Below are 14,580 nucleotides of genomic sequence, written 5' to 3'. Positions count from 1 at the left end.
TTCTTCTTGCTAAATGCAGCTTTTGCCATGGCAATCCTGGATTTAATTTCACAAGTACACCTTCCATCATCTGTTAACAAGCTACCCAAATATTTAAAACATTTCACATTCTCCAGTTGTTTTTGGTCTATCTTTATTGTGACTTGGGTTGGTTGTCTCGAAATTTTCATTACTTTTGTTTTCTCCACATTCATTTCCATGCCATAGCACCTTCCAATTTCAATTAGTCTATCAATCATGCCCTGTAGCACAGTTTCTTCCTTAGCCATTAACACAAGGTCATCTGCATATTTCACAGATTGAATAATTTGCCCTCCTACTTTGAAGTCACCGAGCCCATCCAGAGCTTCCTTGGTAAGGCATTCGCTGTACAAGTTGAACAGAATATATAGGTTATATATAGAATCAAATAACATGGGAAGATGATCATGAATGATGGGTAGGTACAAACTTTGAAGGAGACAGTTGTGGTCATAGTAGTAGTAAGCATTTGCCAGATTTAATCTGTTATTTGATTCATGAAAGAAGTTATGGTTTTTTAATATCTTCCTGTATATTTGTACTTTGCCACATTTTTGTAGGATGATCTGTTAGCTGTCTTTATCTTTTGTTCTTGTCCTGAATTCTGGTGACAAGTCATGATTAAGTATTTACTATGGAATTCAATGTATGGCACTTCAGTGGTGGCAGTATTAAAATAAAACCATCTTTATAATGATCTGCTGTTTCAGAACAAATCTGTATGTATGTAGTGGGAAGTGGTAGAGGTGTCAGTCAGTTTGTGTCTCATGATTGATCTGTCATGGAAGAGAAAATTCTTGAACTAGAATGTTAATTGTAAGAAGGTGTAGATAGGTGACTGGTGCTTGTGCTGTGTATGCAGGTACTCACTGGCCATGAGGGTCCAGTTGTGAGTGTTGCGTTCAGCCCTAGTCCTGCCAGCACTGCCCTTGCATCAGTCAGCTGGGACAAGACGCTGAAGCTGTGGAATGCCGTCGAGTCTGGCAGCAGCCATGAGACTGTTCAGCTTACAGCAGACGGTATGTTGTTCATATCACATTGCAGCTAATTCACTGTATGGCATCACTTTGCACAAGACTGTATTCTTAATATTCACATTTGATCATCAGGGTTGTGTGTGACATACAGACCAGATGGTGAGGAAGTCGCAGTGGCGACACTGGATGGACAAATCACATTTTTTGACTGCAAGACCTCACAACAGACAGGCAGTATTGAGGGTCGCAATGACTTGGGCAGTGGGCGTTCAGACACGGATCTCATTACAGCCAAGAAGAGTCTTCAGGGAAAGTATGTTAGCATCATATATTTCGTTAATATGTCTTAAACACAGATGGATGCAAAAGTTGACTCATCTTTTGTTGATATTTTTTGTGTATTTATTTTCTTGTGCTCATAATAAAAAATAAACTTACCTTTGTGAGGCACCTTGTATAAAACAAAGTGCATTTTGTGGCCTGCTATAGAGTGATGTTTTCTAAACTAAATTTGTCTGGCTGATCCACAGAGCATTCACAAGTCTCTGTTATACTGCAGATGGCAGTTGTATCTTAGCTGGTGGACAGTCAAAGAACGTCTGTATATATAATGTCGCCGAAGCTCTGCTGCTGAAGAAGTTCGAAATCACGCAGAATCGTTCATTTGATGCTGTTGATGTAAGTAGAACATAAACTTATAGATTGACATAGGTTCTTAAAGTGTAATATGTTTAATGTTAGACTTTCAACAGTGCCATATTTTCTTGATTACTCCATATTCTTTTCAAACAAAAAGAAGTTAAATATAATTAATCTTATGTATCGCAGCATTAATGTTCCCTTCTGAGCACAGTGCAGCATCAGGAAACACATTCCATGATCCTCACAGCTGGTGTGATGTATTAGAATTCACACTATTTTGTATAAAACATGTATTTTGCTGAGAGTTTCTAAAAACACCCAGACAGATGTTGGAAATGTTCAGCAAGTCTGACTTTGTTGTTGTAGCATGCTGTTAATTAATTTACTGGAGAAATGAAGCATAATCTGAACCTTGGTGATCTGCCCTTAGTTCTTAACATTGTGAAATGATGTTCTGTATAGGATTTTATAAACCGGCGTAAGATGACAGAATTTGGTAACATGGCATTGGTGGAGGAGCGAGAGGAACAGGAAGGTGGCAGCGTTGCAATTAGTTTGCCGGGAGTGCGATCTGGTGACATGGCAGCTAGAGCGTTCAAACCTGAAGTGAGGGTGTACTGCTTGCAGTTCTCGCCTACAGGTAACTACACATTGAAACAATTTCTTGGTGACATCTTGTGCACTAGAATTCTGCATATTGTCCCAAATTGTTGTACACTAAGCACTGGTCTGAGTTGCTGTATTGCAGCAGGATTTCAGTTGTTTTATTCAATAGTGTCTGTGATTCCTTCAGTGTCATGTTTCAGGACATCAGGATAAGTGTGGGATTCAAGAGATAAAGATATTCCCTAGAAATTGTTCACTGTCTGGAATAGAGATTGTCTTCAACATTTTGGAGGCTGAACTGGCTTCAGAAGAAGAGCAAGAAGGAACAGGAGGTGCACTTGATCCTGAACTTGGGTGTGGGGCATGTTCCGAAGCCCCAGTCATAGGTTGGGTTGTTCTTGGGCCAAAACATACTTTCTTCCCATAAGAAATAATGTAATTAGTGGTTGTTGACACAGAAGCATTGGCTTTATTTCAACATTCACAGTGTTCAGAGTGATTTTCATTGCAATATGGCATCTTAAAAGATGGTTAAAATATAGACATTTAAACAAATGGAGGTGCAAAAACAAGGAATTAGAGAATTTAAATATATGTAGCTTTCTGTAGATGGAAATTTGAATTTTCTATACTGGTGAATTTCTTGGTTTGGAGATTTCCACAGCAGTGACATCCTTTGGGATGCGATTCAGTGTAGTCACTGGAAACACCAGTGACCTTCTGCCAGACTACATGGTGTCACATTTCAGAATATAGTACTCTCTGTTAACACATTTGTTTCTTCCAGGGCAGGAGTGGGCTGCTGCCACCACTGAGGGGTTGCTCATATACTCATTAGATACAAGCATGGTGTTCGATCCATTTCTGTTGGAACAGAGCATAACACCAGATTCTGTAAGGAAAACTCTCCAAGAAGAGGATTGGCCTAAAGGTATAGATTACCTTATGACACAGTCTTTCAAATCCTGTCTTAGGCAAGAGTAACCATGCTGTTGGAGTGCTTCTCAACCCATTATTACTACTAGGCCCAGCTTGGTTCTAGTATGAAGGCCTGCAGCTCTCTACTAGAGCTGGACTAATGCCAACAGAGGCATTAATATCCCATTAACACACTTCTTCACTTTAGGTTTCATGCCCAAAGAATATGCCCTGTTACCCCAGCCACACATTTCCCCACTTGTTTTCATTCCCTAGGAAACTTCTCTTTTACCCAGTACACACTTACCTACTTCAGGTTTCATTTCCTACGAAACTTATTACTCATCCACACACTTCTGCACGTCAGCTTTTGTTACCTAGGAAAGTGCCCAATTAATGCATCCACACACTTTTCCACTTCAGGTTTCATTCCCTAGGAAACTGCCCTATTATCTAGGAAAGTGCCCCATTAATGCATCCACACACTTTCCCACTTCAGGTTTCATTCCCTAGGAAACTGCCCTATTACCTCAGCCAGCAACTTTGCATTTCTCTTGTAGTGTGTGTAGATAATTGTGAGTGATGAATTAGGAAGGATGTGTTGTATTACATTTTAGGGTACTAACATAGTATTTGTGTAGAGAGACTGGGGAAAACCATGCAAGTAGTTGCTGAATCTGAAGTTACATATTGGTATAAGTAGTCCTGTGTGTGTTTACAGCCCTGATGATGTCCATCAGGTTGAATGAACCAGATCTGATCCAGCAAGTGGTGGAGACCACGAGGCCTTCAGATGGTGAGTGCATGAAAATGATTATTCCAGCATTCATTATATTGAGATATTACAGTGTTAGGCATATTTGGTCTTAGAAATAGGAGTGTAAAATCTGAGTATCCCCCAAGTTCATTCTTTCTAGTTTTCTGGGGTTTCATTGGGATGGAATGTCTCCATTCTCTCTCTGTAGTCCATAGGTCTCCACTTGTGTCTGTATACCTGTGGCAGCTAATCTTTCCTGGCAAAACCATTTGTAGAGTGCAGAATTGTTATCTTTATTCTTGGCATTCTGCTTTAATTTATGTGTCCCTGATCTTCTGCTACAGAACAGCTGATCATATTTTGCCTTTGTTCTTCGAAATGGTGAGCAGTGTTGAAAGGATCAGTCTCTGTTGGATTCTTGTTTTGCTTCTCAACTTCACAGAGGCATATTGAGTCATGGTTTGTGTTTTTGTCTGAGCACTTATGTTCATTGGTCTAACCAAATGGTCAGCTCCTGCTCACTAGCTACATGACACAATACACAATGAAAGAACAATCTTCCAGACATAAGGGAAGTCCGAGTGTCATGTGACGGACATTCATCTTTGGCTAAGATTTGGAAGGGACTTGGTATTGAAGCCATAGAGTCATATTATGGACTGTCCTAAAAGCATCATCTCTTACTGCATCTATTAACCTTTTGAGAAGGTGGCCAATGTTTTTCAGTCACATGTTAACAGTTGTTCTGTGCATGCATATTAAGCATTTTTGCACGAGGTTCATCACTTGCTCGCATGATACGGCTGTTAGCCTAAGATTACTTATGAGTGCCAAAGGTCATGGTGTAAGAAAAATTTAAAAATATTCTTCTGAATTATTTTATTTTTACATTACCATATTTGCTGAAGTAGTTTATGCATGTTTTGACCTAAAGAATCATGTATGAATTTGTGGCGTCTAAAGTATACAAATAGTGCTTTTCAGAGTATAGTTTTTTCACATGTTTGATTGAGGTGAATGTGATGTGGCAACATGGTATGGATATTTGCACCTTTGGATTCCAGCATACAGTTTCTTGACAAGCAGCAAAAAGAACATTTCCTTAATAAAATTTTGACTGATACATATTTTTTTGCAGAAAATGTGATTTAAGTGGCATGTGATATGGTTACATGGTATATTCATATATACTGACTCCACCACATAATTCATTCGTTAACATTAGGGTAAAAATGCCTCTTGACCAGATCATAATTTTCATTGGAAAAATAATTAGATTTTCCCATATCATATTTCATAATACATTTATCTTGTCTCATTTTTTGCAAAAAATATGGGCGAGTCAAATGTTATTGAGGGTAAAAATACGGTATAGAGCTCTTTCCCCTGAAATTTCTGGTCTAAGAGTAAGGGTATATAAATTATGGGACTAAATACAATAACATTCATAATAGAGAATTGAAGTTTACTCATATAATTAAGAAAAAATATTGGAAATGAGGATTTAAGTCCATTCTGGAAACTCTGCTGCAGTGTTTGCAGACAACATTAACAGCCATGGCTACCATACACATTAGCAAGAGTAAAGTTGTGCCATGAAGACATATGGGGGATTGGAGGTATAGTTCAATCATTCTTGACCTCGGCACTAGACAGAGGTGATATTAGGTCCATGGCAGGAAACCGAAGATGGCTAGGAAAATTGCATGTCTTTATTCAAGGTGAGCGCAAAAGAAGTTTACAATGTCAACATTTCTTTTTTCAAAGGACTCGGTCAAGATACAACATCTGAACAATCAGACATTAAACTCGCCATTGTCAAAGTTTATTTTACATCTTAGAGGTGTTTAATATGTGTACTGTTGGTAATTCAGTGCAACTCAAGTTAGTATTCCAGTTCTATCCATAAATTTTCCAGCAAAAGGAGCTTTCCCTTTACACAAACAACCTCTCACAGAATTGTTTGTAAAACGCACAAATGGATGGCTTAGAAGTTAGACACAGTCCAGATTCAATCCGAAGGCATCGTTGCACTTTTTTCACTTTTAGTTCTGTTAAACCACAAGAAATGTCTATTTTTTTTAAGAGGTGTCACTATTTCCTTGGCAGCAGATCATGACAACTGCATGTGCACACTTTCATTCAAAACATTGACGGTGTAATTTGAAGTCCAAAAGTTTGAATGTATTTATTATATTTGCCTGTTTGTTTCACAGTAAATGTTGTGCTCATTTTGTGTATGAGAATGATTTGATTCTTCTAGTGAAACGTACTTTTACTCTCTTCCACCAAGGCGGCTTGCATCACAGGATTCAGCTGAGGCATGGACTCCCAGAGATAAACATGTTAATAGGTTTCTTTGTTAATGTTGGTTGTTGCAGTGGAAATGACTGTTAGGTCACTTCCTAGGGTATACTTGGAGCGTGCACTCAAATTTGTGGCATCAAGCCTGGAGTCCACATGCCACATTGAATTCTACCTGATTTGGGTGCAGCATCTGGTGACGGTGTATGGATCCACATTTCAGGCCAATTCCAGGGAAGCTCAGGTGACACCCATCCTGCTGACTCTGCAGAAGAATCTGACAAAGAAGTATGAGGAACTTGCAAAAATGTGAGTGAAGTCTGAGGTCGTCATTTTACTTTGGAGTTAGGTATCTTTTCTGTGTATGGGATTCCAGGTTTTTGGTGGTGAATGTTTACGAGGTGTGTTCAAAAAATGACGGGAATTTCCGTATTTTGGAAAAAATATTTATTCATTCGTCTACATTAATGTTGTCGCCTTCAAAATAGTCCCCATTCGATATTATGCACTTACGCCAGCGCTTCTTCCAATCATCGAAACACTTCTCAAACTCGATTTTTGGGATAGCCTTTAGCTCTTTCAGCGATGCGCTTTTAATGTCATCTATGCTTGTAAAACGACGGCCCTTTAAGGTTCTCTTTATTTTTGGAAATAGGAAAAAGTCACACGGAGCCATGTCTGGCGAATATGGAGGCTGGGGCATCGTTACAGTATTGTTTTTGGCCAAGAATTCACGAACAAGCAACGAAGTGTGAGCAGGTGCCACGCGTTTCATACCCAAAACATTCGAAAAAATTTCATGGCATGAGCCAATCGATATGCCAACATCATCAGCGACTTCTCTGATTGTGATTCGGCGATCATTCATAATCATTGCTTTCACTTTTTCCACGTTTTCATCGGTTGTTGATGTGCTGGGGCGTCCGGGGCGCTCGTCATCTGCAACGTCTTCACGGCCATCTTGGAAACGCTTATACCACTCGTAAACTCTTGTTTTACTCATAACAGACTCACCATAGGCCTTTGTTAACATTTCACACACTTTGTAACACTTTATTTCATTTTTTACGCAAAATTTGATACAAATTCTTTGATCCATTTCTTTTAACAAACGAAAATCGCCAAGCTCATAAAAACACGTCTAACCTTAGCGGCTGCCACAGACAAAGTAAGCAATGAATACAGCTGAAAATTTTATTGTACTTCAGGGGCATGTATACCAACATAATAAAAAAAAATTTTGACAATTGGACTCTCCAAACCCGCGAAATTTTAAAATTCCCGTTATTTCCTGAACACACCTCGTATGTTACTGTCTTAGGGGTTGTGAGGCTTGATTGATGGTTCTGAAGACATGGACAGCACATCTTTTGAAACACTGGGCACATTGAAGAATGCTGTCTTCTGGAATGTGGCGCCGTGTAGATATTTCGACTTTAAGCGTACTGTGCATTATAGGATATAAGTGTATGTATTTTAAATTAAAACACCTATTGTGATGGTAGTTTCCAGTTTGTAATGATTTTCCATCTGAAGATGGCCCATAAGGACTGAAACATGTAAGGGAGATAAGTTTTAACGTAGTGAAAACTTATGTCACATTGGATGTAGTGGTTTGTATTTATTATTGTAGATATTTTGTTAACCGACGTTTCGGAGGAATGTATCTCCTCCGTCTTCAGGGTATAAGAAATCTGCAAGAGATGAACCAGCATGAGCAGGTGTCTGCAGACTGAGTGCCAGTCAAGACACCCAGCTATGTAAGAACAGGAGGGGAAGGAAGAAGGGCCACAATGGAAGTGAATAGAGAGGAGAGGGGAAGGGTCTGAGGATATCGGCCAGCAGGTAGCAGGTTCGTGTCAGGGAAAGGGAAAGACAAGGTTACCATGAGAAGATTGACCCAATAGCCTTGGAGCTAAACTGCCAGCCGTGCCTTGACCTGCATAGCCTTGTGGATCTGGTGTCATGTTCCAGAGGTTTCTTGAGGGAGCAGATGAGAGGCTTCCATGACTTGCTGAGATGAAACCCCACCTCTCTGTTCATATTGTCGGGATGGAGTTCAGTCTCAATGACTTCCCTAATGATGCGATCCGTGTACTGGGTCTTGGTGGCGAGGATGGGAGTATTGTGAAGCTGAATGTGGTGTCCAAAGTCAACGCTGTGTTCAGCCACGGCTGACTTGTCTGGATGTTCAAGTCAAATGTGCCACTGATGCTTCTTCAACCTCGTGTCCATGGAACAGCCTGTCTGCCCAATGTAGACCCTGCTGCACTCACGGGGTATTCTGTATACACCCAGTGTTGTTAGTCCCAGGTTATCCTTGACCAGCCGAAGGAAACTAGATCATTTTTTCGGAGGCAGGCCCACTGATTTGATGTTGTGCCGGGACAGCACTCTGCTGATTCGGTTGAATACAGTCTTGACATAGGGCAAGAAGGAAACTGAGTCTAGTTTGCAGCCGGGCTGATATGAAAAAAATCACACTTATTCACTATAAACAGTGCGCTGAGTGTATAGGGGTTAAGCCTTCAGCATGGACTGCTGTGATGCTCTATCAGTTCTGTGTATACTTTCAAGAAGTGCACACTGCCTTGCCCACTTGCACTTAATCTGGAAATTGTAATGTGTTACGTCAACTGACCAAGACAGTGTCACATGTAGGTGTTCATGGTTGCTTTAGAATTCCATGCATGACTTTTCATACTGGCACACACAGAAAGTGTTACCATACTACTTAATTACAAATTGTGTTTTGTTTCTGTTCAACTTGTAGATGTGACTTCAATAAGTACACACTTCAGTACCTTGCAAAGCTTGGAGAGATGAAAAGTGCTATGAAGGTGCCAGAGGAGATGCACATTGACAGTCTGACAGGTAACCTGCCTTCAGCATTGTTTAATCCGTTGCACTTGAGGTTTCTGGGTACATGCAAATCCATAGTGGCTGGGATCATTTTAGGAAAAATCAGTATCGAACACTATATTTTGAAGATGGACTCTTGGCATAAGCTGCAATCCATCCAGGTATGACATGGAATCATTTCTTAAGCTGAAGCTGTTTGGTTAGAATGGCATATAACAGTGATGTATCATCTCATGACAGACATTAGCTTCAACTTTGACCTTTTTCGCTTAGTGGGGGGTGGAGTCCAACTAGGTCCACTCGGCACGGCGGCCACTGAGTGGCCTATTGTACCTGCCCCGGGTGATCATGATGATAGAGAATTTTGTGGAATGNCCAGCACCACTTTGTCCACCACAAATTTAACTTTACCAGACCCAGGATCGAATCTGGGCCACTGTGGTGGGAAGCCAGCAACTAACCGCTTGAGCTATGGCGTGGCTGTACTTTGACCTTTGTAACAGCTGTCCTATAATGAAGAGAAGGCAAGGCAGTTACAAAGGTCCACCCACATTTACTGTGTGATGTGTAAATGTGGGCATGATTTTTGGATGATTATGGCACACAGAATCTCAGATGTCCAAAAGTGAACAGTAGAATGGTCAAGATCAGCCCATTTATCAGTGATTTGCCTTGCCTTCTCTTCACTGGACGACTGTAGCGAGGTTTATGGGTGACTGACAGGGAATATATAGGTCACGCATGTACAGTCTGTGGGGTCGTGTGGATTCTGAATGTTTCTGACAGTGGTGTGTAACACTTGGGACTTACAGTTTGCAGACTGCCTATCATCTGGTATTCTAAACAGCACACAGTGTTTTGGAAACTGGATGTTTACCTAGGTAAAAGGATGGGAGGCATCTGCCCCACTCCCTCACCTGAGGATCAAACAGATCCAGGTTCCAAATCACCGTGTGCTTTAGAATACCGGATGATGAGCAGAAAGCCTGTAATACCAACTGTTCAAAAGAGTGAACCTCAATCACTGGACCACTGGGCACCAATCGCTGTCCAGTGTCTGAGGTGAGCTCTTTCTGACACACCAAACAGAGCAGGTGCCTGAGATGAAACAGATCCAGTTTGTGAAACTGTATGTTTTAGAACAGCAGATGATGGACATTAAAAGACACACGTTTTCCGTGGAAAATGTGTGTAGAGCCGGTGTCTTGTAGTCTTAATGTAGACCAGATTTTCCCCCCTCTAACATCTGGATACATCTTAATGTATGGTAGTGATTCATTCCCAAGTTCTACTGTCTGTCTCTCAGTTAAGGTGGAAGCATTTGAAGAAGATAGATCCTTCCTGAGCCTTCACTTTACTGTGGGCTCCAGATATCAGTGATGGTCCCATTAAGGTTTCCTCATTAGGGATTTCCTGTACATCACTGAAGAGCACGACTTTTCTTCTAGGTGCTGACGACGGATGATTCAGGCAGAGCGGCTGAAGGGCGTATTTCTACAGTCATCGTCGATGTTCAGAAAATTAATGTAATGTAAAATAGAATAAATATTTTATACTTCAGTCTTCTCAGTTCTCCCATATTAACACACTGCTCTTAGCCCTTATCATCTGTGTCACACTCCTGTGGTGGGGCATGTGCATGGTCCAGCCGGCCTAGTGTTACATTATTACTTTCTCATATATATGGTATGAGAAAGTACTGTGGCTGTGAGAAATATTGATCTTCAAATTTTCATAGATTTACATGTTTATCATCAAACAGGCAAAGGGCTTTATATTAGGACCCTCTGCCAGAAGAACGAATGTTCCGTTGAAATTAAACCGAGACTAAAGAAGATGGGAGGTAAGATTACTTACTGGACACTGCCACCTAAAAGGTCACCTTTTCAAACTGGTACTGACAGATGACCCAACTTAGGAAAGGGGCCTACAAGGGGGGAGATGCCCCCCCCTCCCAAGTGTGTGTGTGCGCGCGCGCGCAAAAATGAGGTATTTACTGAAAAGGATGTCTGAAACTTGTCATGGGAGGCAGTCTGCTATAGAGTATAAATAATAACTGTGGTCTCTCAAAGTTGCTCCATATTTCTGACATGGTGGAAACAAAATGAAGTGGCAGCAGATTCATGTTAACACTGCTGGCAGTATTACTTACTTCTGGAGCTGAGCCCTTCTTGAGGAGAAGCCAAATCTGCAGCTATTCAAGGGTTTCCCAGCATTTTATGGAACCCGAAGGTTCATTACACTGTTCACAAGAGCCCTCCGGTGGTCTCTATCCTGAGGCAGACCAATCCAATCCATACCATCCTATCTATTATCTAATATCCATTTTAATATTGTCCATCCACCTATGCCTTGGTCTTCCCAGTGGTCTCCTCCCTTCTGGCTTTCCCACCAATATCCTATATGCATTCATCTCCCATTCGTGCTACATGCCCTGCCCACATCATCCTAATTATACCTGGAGAAGAGTACAAGTTATGAACCTCCTGTCACTTCATCCCTCTTCAGTCCAAATATTCTCAACACCCTGTTCTCAAATACCTTCAGTCTATGTTCCTCCCTCAATGTCAGAGACCAAGTTTCAGACCCATACAGAACCACAGGCAAAATTATAGTTTTGTATATTCTAATTTTTATGTTTTGGGACAGCAGACGAGACGACAAAAGGTTCTGGGCTGAATGGTAGCAAGCATTACCTGAGTTCAATCTCTTCTTAATTTCCTCCTGAATCAGGTTTCGATTTGTTATCGTCCTTCCCAAGTATATGAACTGTGTCATATTTTCAAAACATCTGTTTCCTATCTTTATGTCCTGATTTTGCCCTGCATTCTGGTGACAAGACAGCAACATATACTTAGTTTTCTCTGTGTTTGTTTTTTTCTTTATGGTACTGCTTGCAATATACAGAAATAAAATCACCAAACACCGCCAAAAGTTAATCAACTTTCTCACTTGTCTATATATATGTGAGGGAATATTGGAAGGTTACTTTCATGACCAGTGAAGTGCATGCAAAAGACTGGATGGGAGATTCTGCATCATCCACCATGCAGTCCTACTCTGGACACTGAAAAATGTCTTGTGGGTCTTCTGTTCAAACAGGATTTTGAGGTCATGGAAGGAACAGAGCGCATACTTCTTAAAAGATGGCATCAATAAAGTGGTGTACCCATTAGACAGATGTTTCAGTGCACAGGAATATTATGTGGAAAAGTGACTTTAGTGTGGACTACAATCCTAAACATGCAATATGCTAATTTTACATATGATCTGAGAGAAACAAATTTATGAAAGTCACTTTCTGATATGCCCTTATACCTTTAGAGAAGTAGGAAATGATAACATGGACTTTGACGACTCCAGTAGCTCAGCATAGGGTCCAGTGAATATAGCAACAAAACTCTGGGTGAAGAATTTGTTGACAAGGTGAGGGACTATCATCTTCTCATGAAGTATTCTTTCATGGAATCAACTGTTAGATGCAAGAGTGATCTGAATGTAATGGAATGTGTTTATAATTGCCAGAATTCCTTAAGGAGGGTCACAGAATCTTGAAAGAACAGAGTATCTCAGCAACAGATGCAACAAGTGGCAGGCTTGACAGATGTGCTATCCCACTGCAGCGGTGCTGAAACGGACTTCTGTGGCACTATGTTTATAAGGCTTATGAAAATAAGGCAACAAATTCATATACAAGCATGAACCTGAACACCATAGGCTAAACAGAAAATAAATGACACATATTTCACTTTGACTCAAATTAAAAACATGAAAAAAGAGCAGAGGAAGGACAGGTATATACACTTATGCCCCAATTTAAGATTTCTTTGGGAGAAGCACATTTGAACACTACATTGAGTAAACTCTTAAATAGAGGCAATTTAACTCTGAGATTACTGTCTTTGGATCATTGAAATTGAATGCTAAATGAGGGAAAACATTAAATCAAGAACATCAAACAGTGGTTCCAATATAAATAGAATTATATATTTCATCACAACTGTTTAGAAAAAAATTTGTTTCTTAATTTTCAACACCCTAAAACTTTCTTTCAATTCATTCCCATACATTTAATGTACTTGGGATATAAAACAATGTTAAAAAGGACAAAGCAGACTGTACATTATAAACAAAGGTATACATTTTTCTTCTGGCTAAAATAAAATACAACTTCAAAATAGGTTTCCATGTAGTTCAGACTAAATCTTGGCCATGGGTTTGTAAATGTATTGCTAATTGCATCCAGTACATCTACATTAAGACCACTCAATAGTTCTGCTGAAGCTCTTGTAGGGAGCTATCACAACTGAAAAGTGTTTTGTGAACAATACTTCATAAAGCAGTAAGAAAAGCTGGGGTGATTATCATGAGGAATGATGCTTACCATTAGAAAATCTGTAAATACCTAACTCTGATGAACTTATATTATGTCCTATATCATTAAGAACATGAAACACAACCACCACATAAGTCTGTAATTTTGGCACATGCAGAAAGGCAACATTTTAATGATAAGCAATAAAAAATGTAAATTTATGAAGTGCTGCTGCTCCAGTTGTAAATCAAAGAATTAATCCTGTGAGATATAATGCAATTTATATTGGCAGCAATGACTTATACTTTACAGCTGTCAGTTCCTCAATTAAAAAAAAACCAAGTACGAAAATTTCCTTCACAGAGGAGTACCAACATATCATGAGATAATGAAATCCTCAAAATGACAGGAAGTTTAAGTTATTCAACCCATAGGCCGTTACACAATGACAGATGGTAGGACTCTGTTTACAAACAGAAAGTTACATTGTGCAACAAGTTCACAAACAAGCCTGAAATTTGTCACAAATTAACTAAACCTTCTCATAATGCTTCACTTCTTTTGTAATGGTATATAGTCCATTAACTTTATTGTTTGCAAACAGGGGATTTAATTCTCATGCTATTACAGTGCTGGTGGCTGGATTTTAACTTGACAGTAATGATATTGCTCTTGAAAACAATGCAACACTAGGCATGTTGGACCACACATGTACCATCACAGTGGTACAATGCATGGACAACAAAGGTTAACAGTTGTATTGTCTTCACTCATAAGCATGTTTTACAGTAACATATCAACTTCTCTAAATTGTTTGTAAGTGGACACCTATGGTCTGATAAACAAATTTCTCACTACAAAACATGCAAAGAAGAGCAACTCCAGTCTACACCAGGAAACATAGTAAACCAGTTTAAACATACACCTCTTATACAGAAGGTTGCATTAAAAGTACTTGCAAATGAATGTTTCTGATAACAAGCATAATTCCTCGTGTTGAATACTGTTATGGCCCTTGGAGCCCAATTTTATACCCAAATGGGTAAGAAATCTTGGAAAAGGTGCAGTCAAACTTATGGAACAATTCTTAGACCCACGTACCCATAAATTAAGCTCATTATTGGTACATATTTCAGTGGCATCAGGTGGTTCTTTTAAATAAAAATAACAAAACACTA

At 39.8% G+C, this 14,580-nt stretch overlaps 1 protein-coding gene across 2 annotated transcripts in view; it reads left to right on the top strand.

Moving 5' to 3' along the window:
• Positions 1–10,647, top strand: part of LOC111874273 (periodic tryptophan protein 2 homolog) — a 29,659-nt gene extending 19,012 nt beyond the window's left edge. For both annotated transcript variants that reach the window (XM_023869634.2, XM_023869633.2), the window contains exons 11-19: positions 884–1,040; positions 1,131–1,311; positions 1,529–1,676; positions 2,103–2,280; positions 3,034–3,177; positions 3,886–3,960; positions 6,303–6,534; positions 8,999–9,099; positions 10,536–10,647. In XM_023869634.2, coding sequence (XP_023725402.1) covers positions 884–1,040; positions 1,131–1,311; positions 1,529–1,676; positions 2,103–2,280; positions 3,034–3,177; positions 3,886–3,960; positions 6,303–6,534; positions 8,999–9,099; positions 10,536–10,552 — 1,233 coding nt within the window. In that variant the 3' untranslated portion in view covers positions 10,553–10,647. The remainder of the gene's footprint in view (positions 1–883; positions 1,041–1,130; positions 1,312–1,528; positions 1,677–2,102; positions 2,281–3,033; positions 3,178–3,885; positions 3,961–6,302; positions 6,535–8,998; positions 9,100–10,535) is intronic.
• The last annotated feature ends 3,933 nt before the right edge of the window (positions 10,648–14,580 follow it).

Source organism: Cryptotermes secundus, unplaced genomic scaffold, assembly GCF_002891405.2.
Source record: "Cryptotermes secundus unplaced genomic scaffold, Csec_1.0 scaffold1679, whole genome shotgun sequence".
Classification (NCBI taxonomy): Eukaryota; Metazoa; Arthropoda; class Insecta; order Blattodea; family Kalotermitidae; genus Cryptotermes; species Cryptotermes secundus.
This window is presented reverse-complemented; position numbering and strand designations above follow the sequence as displayed.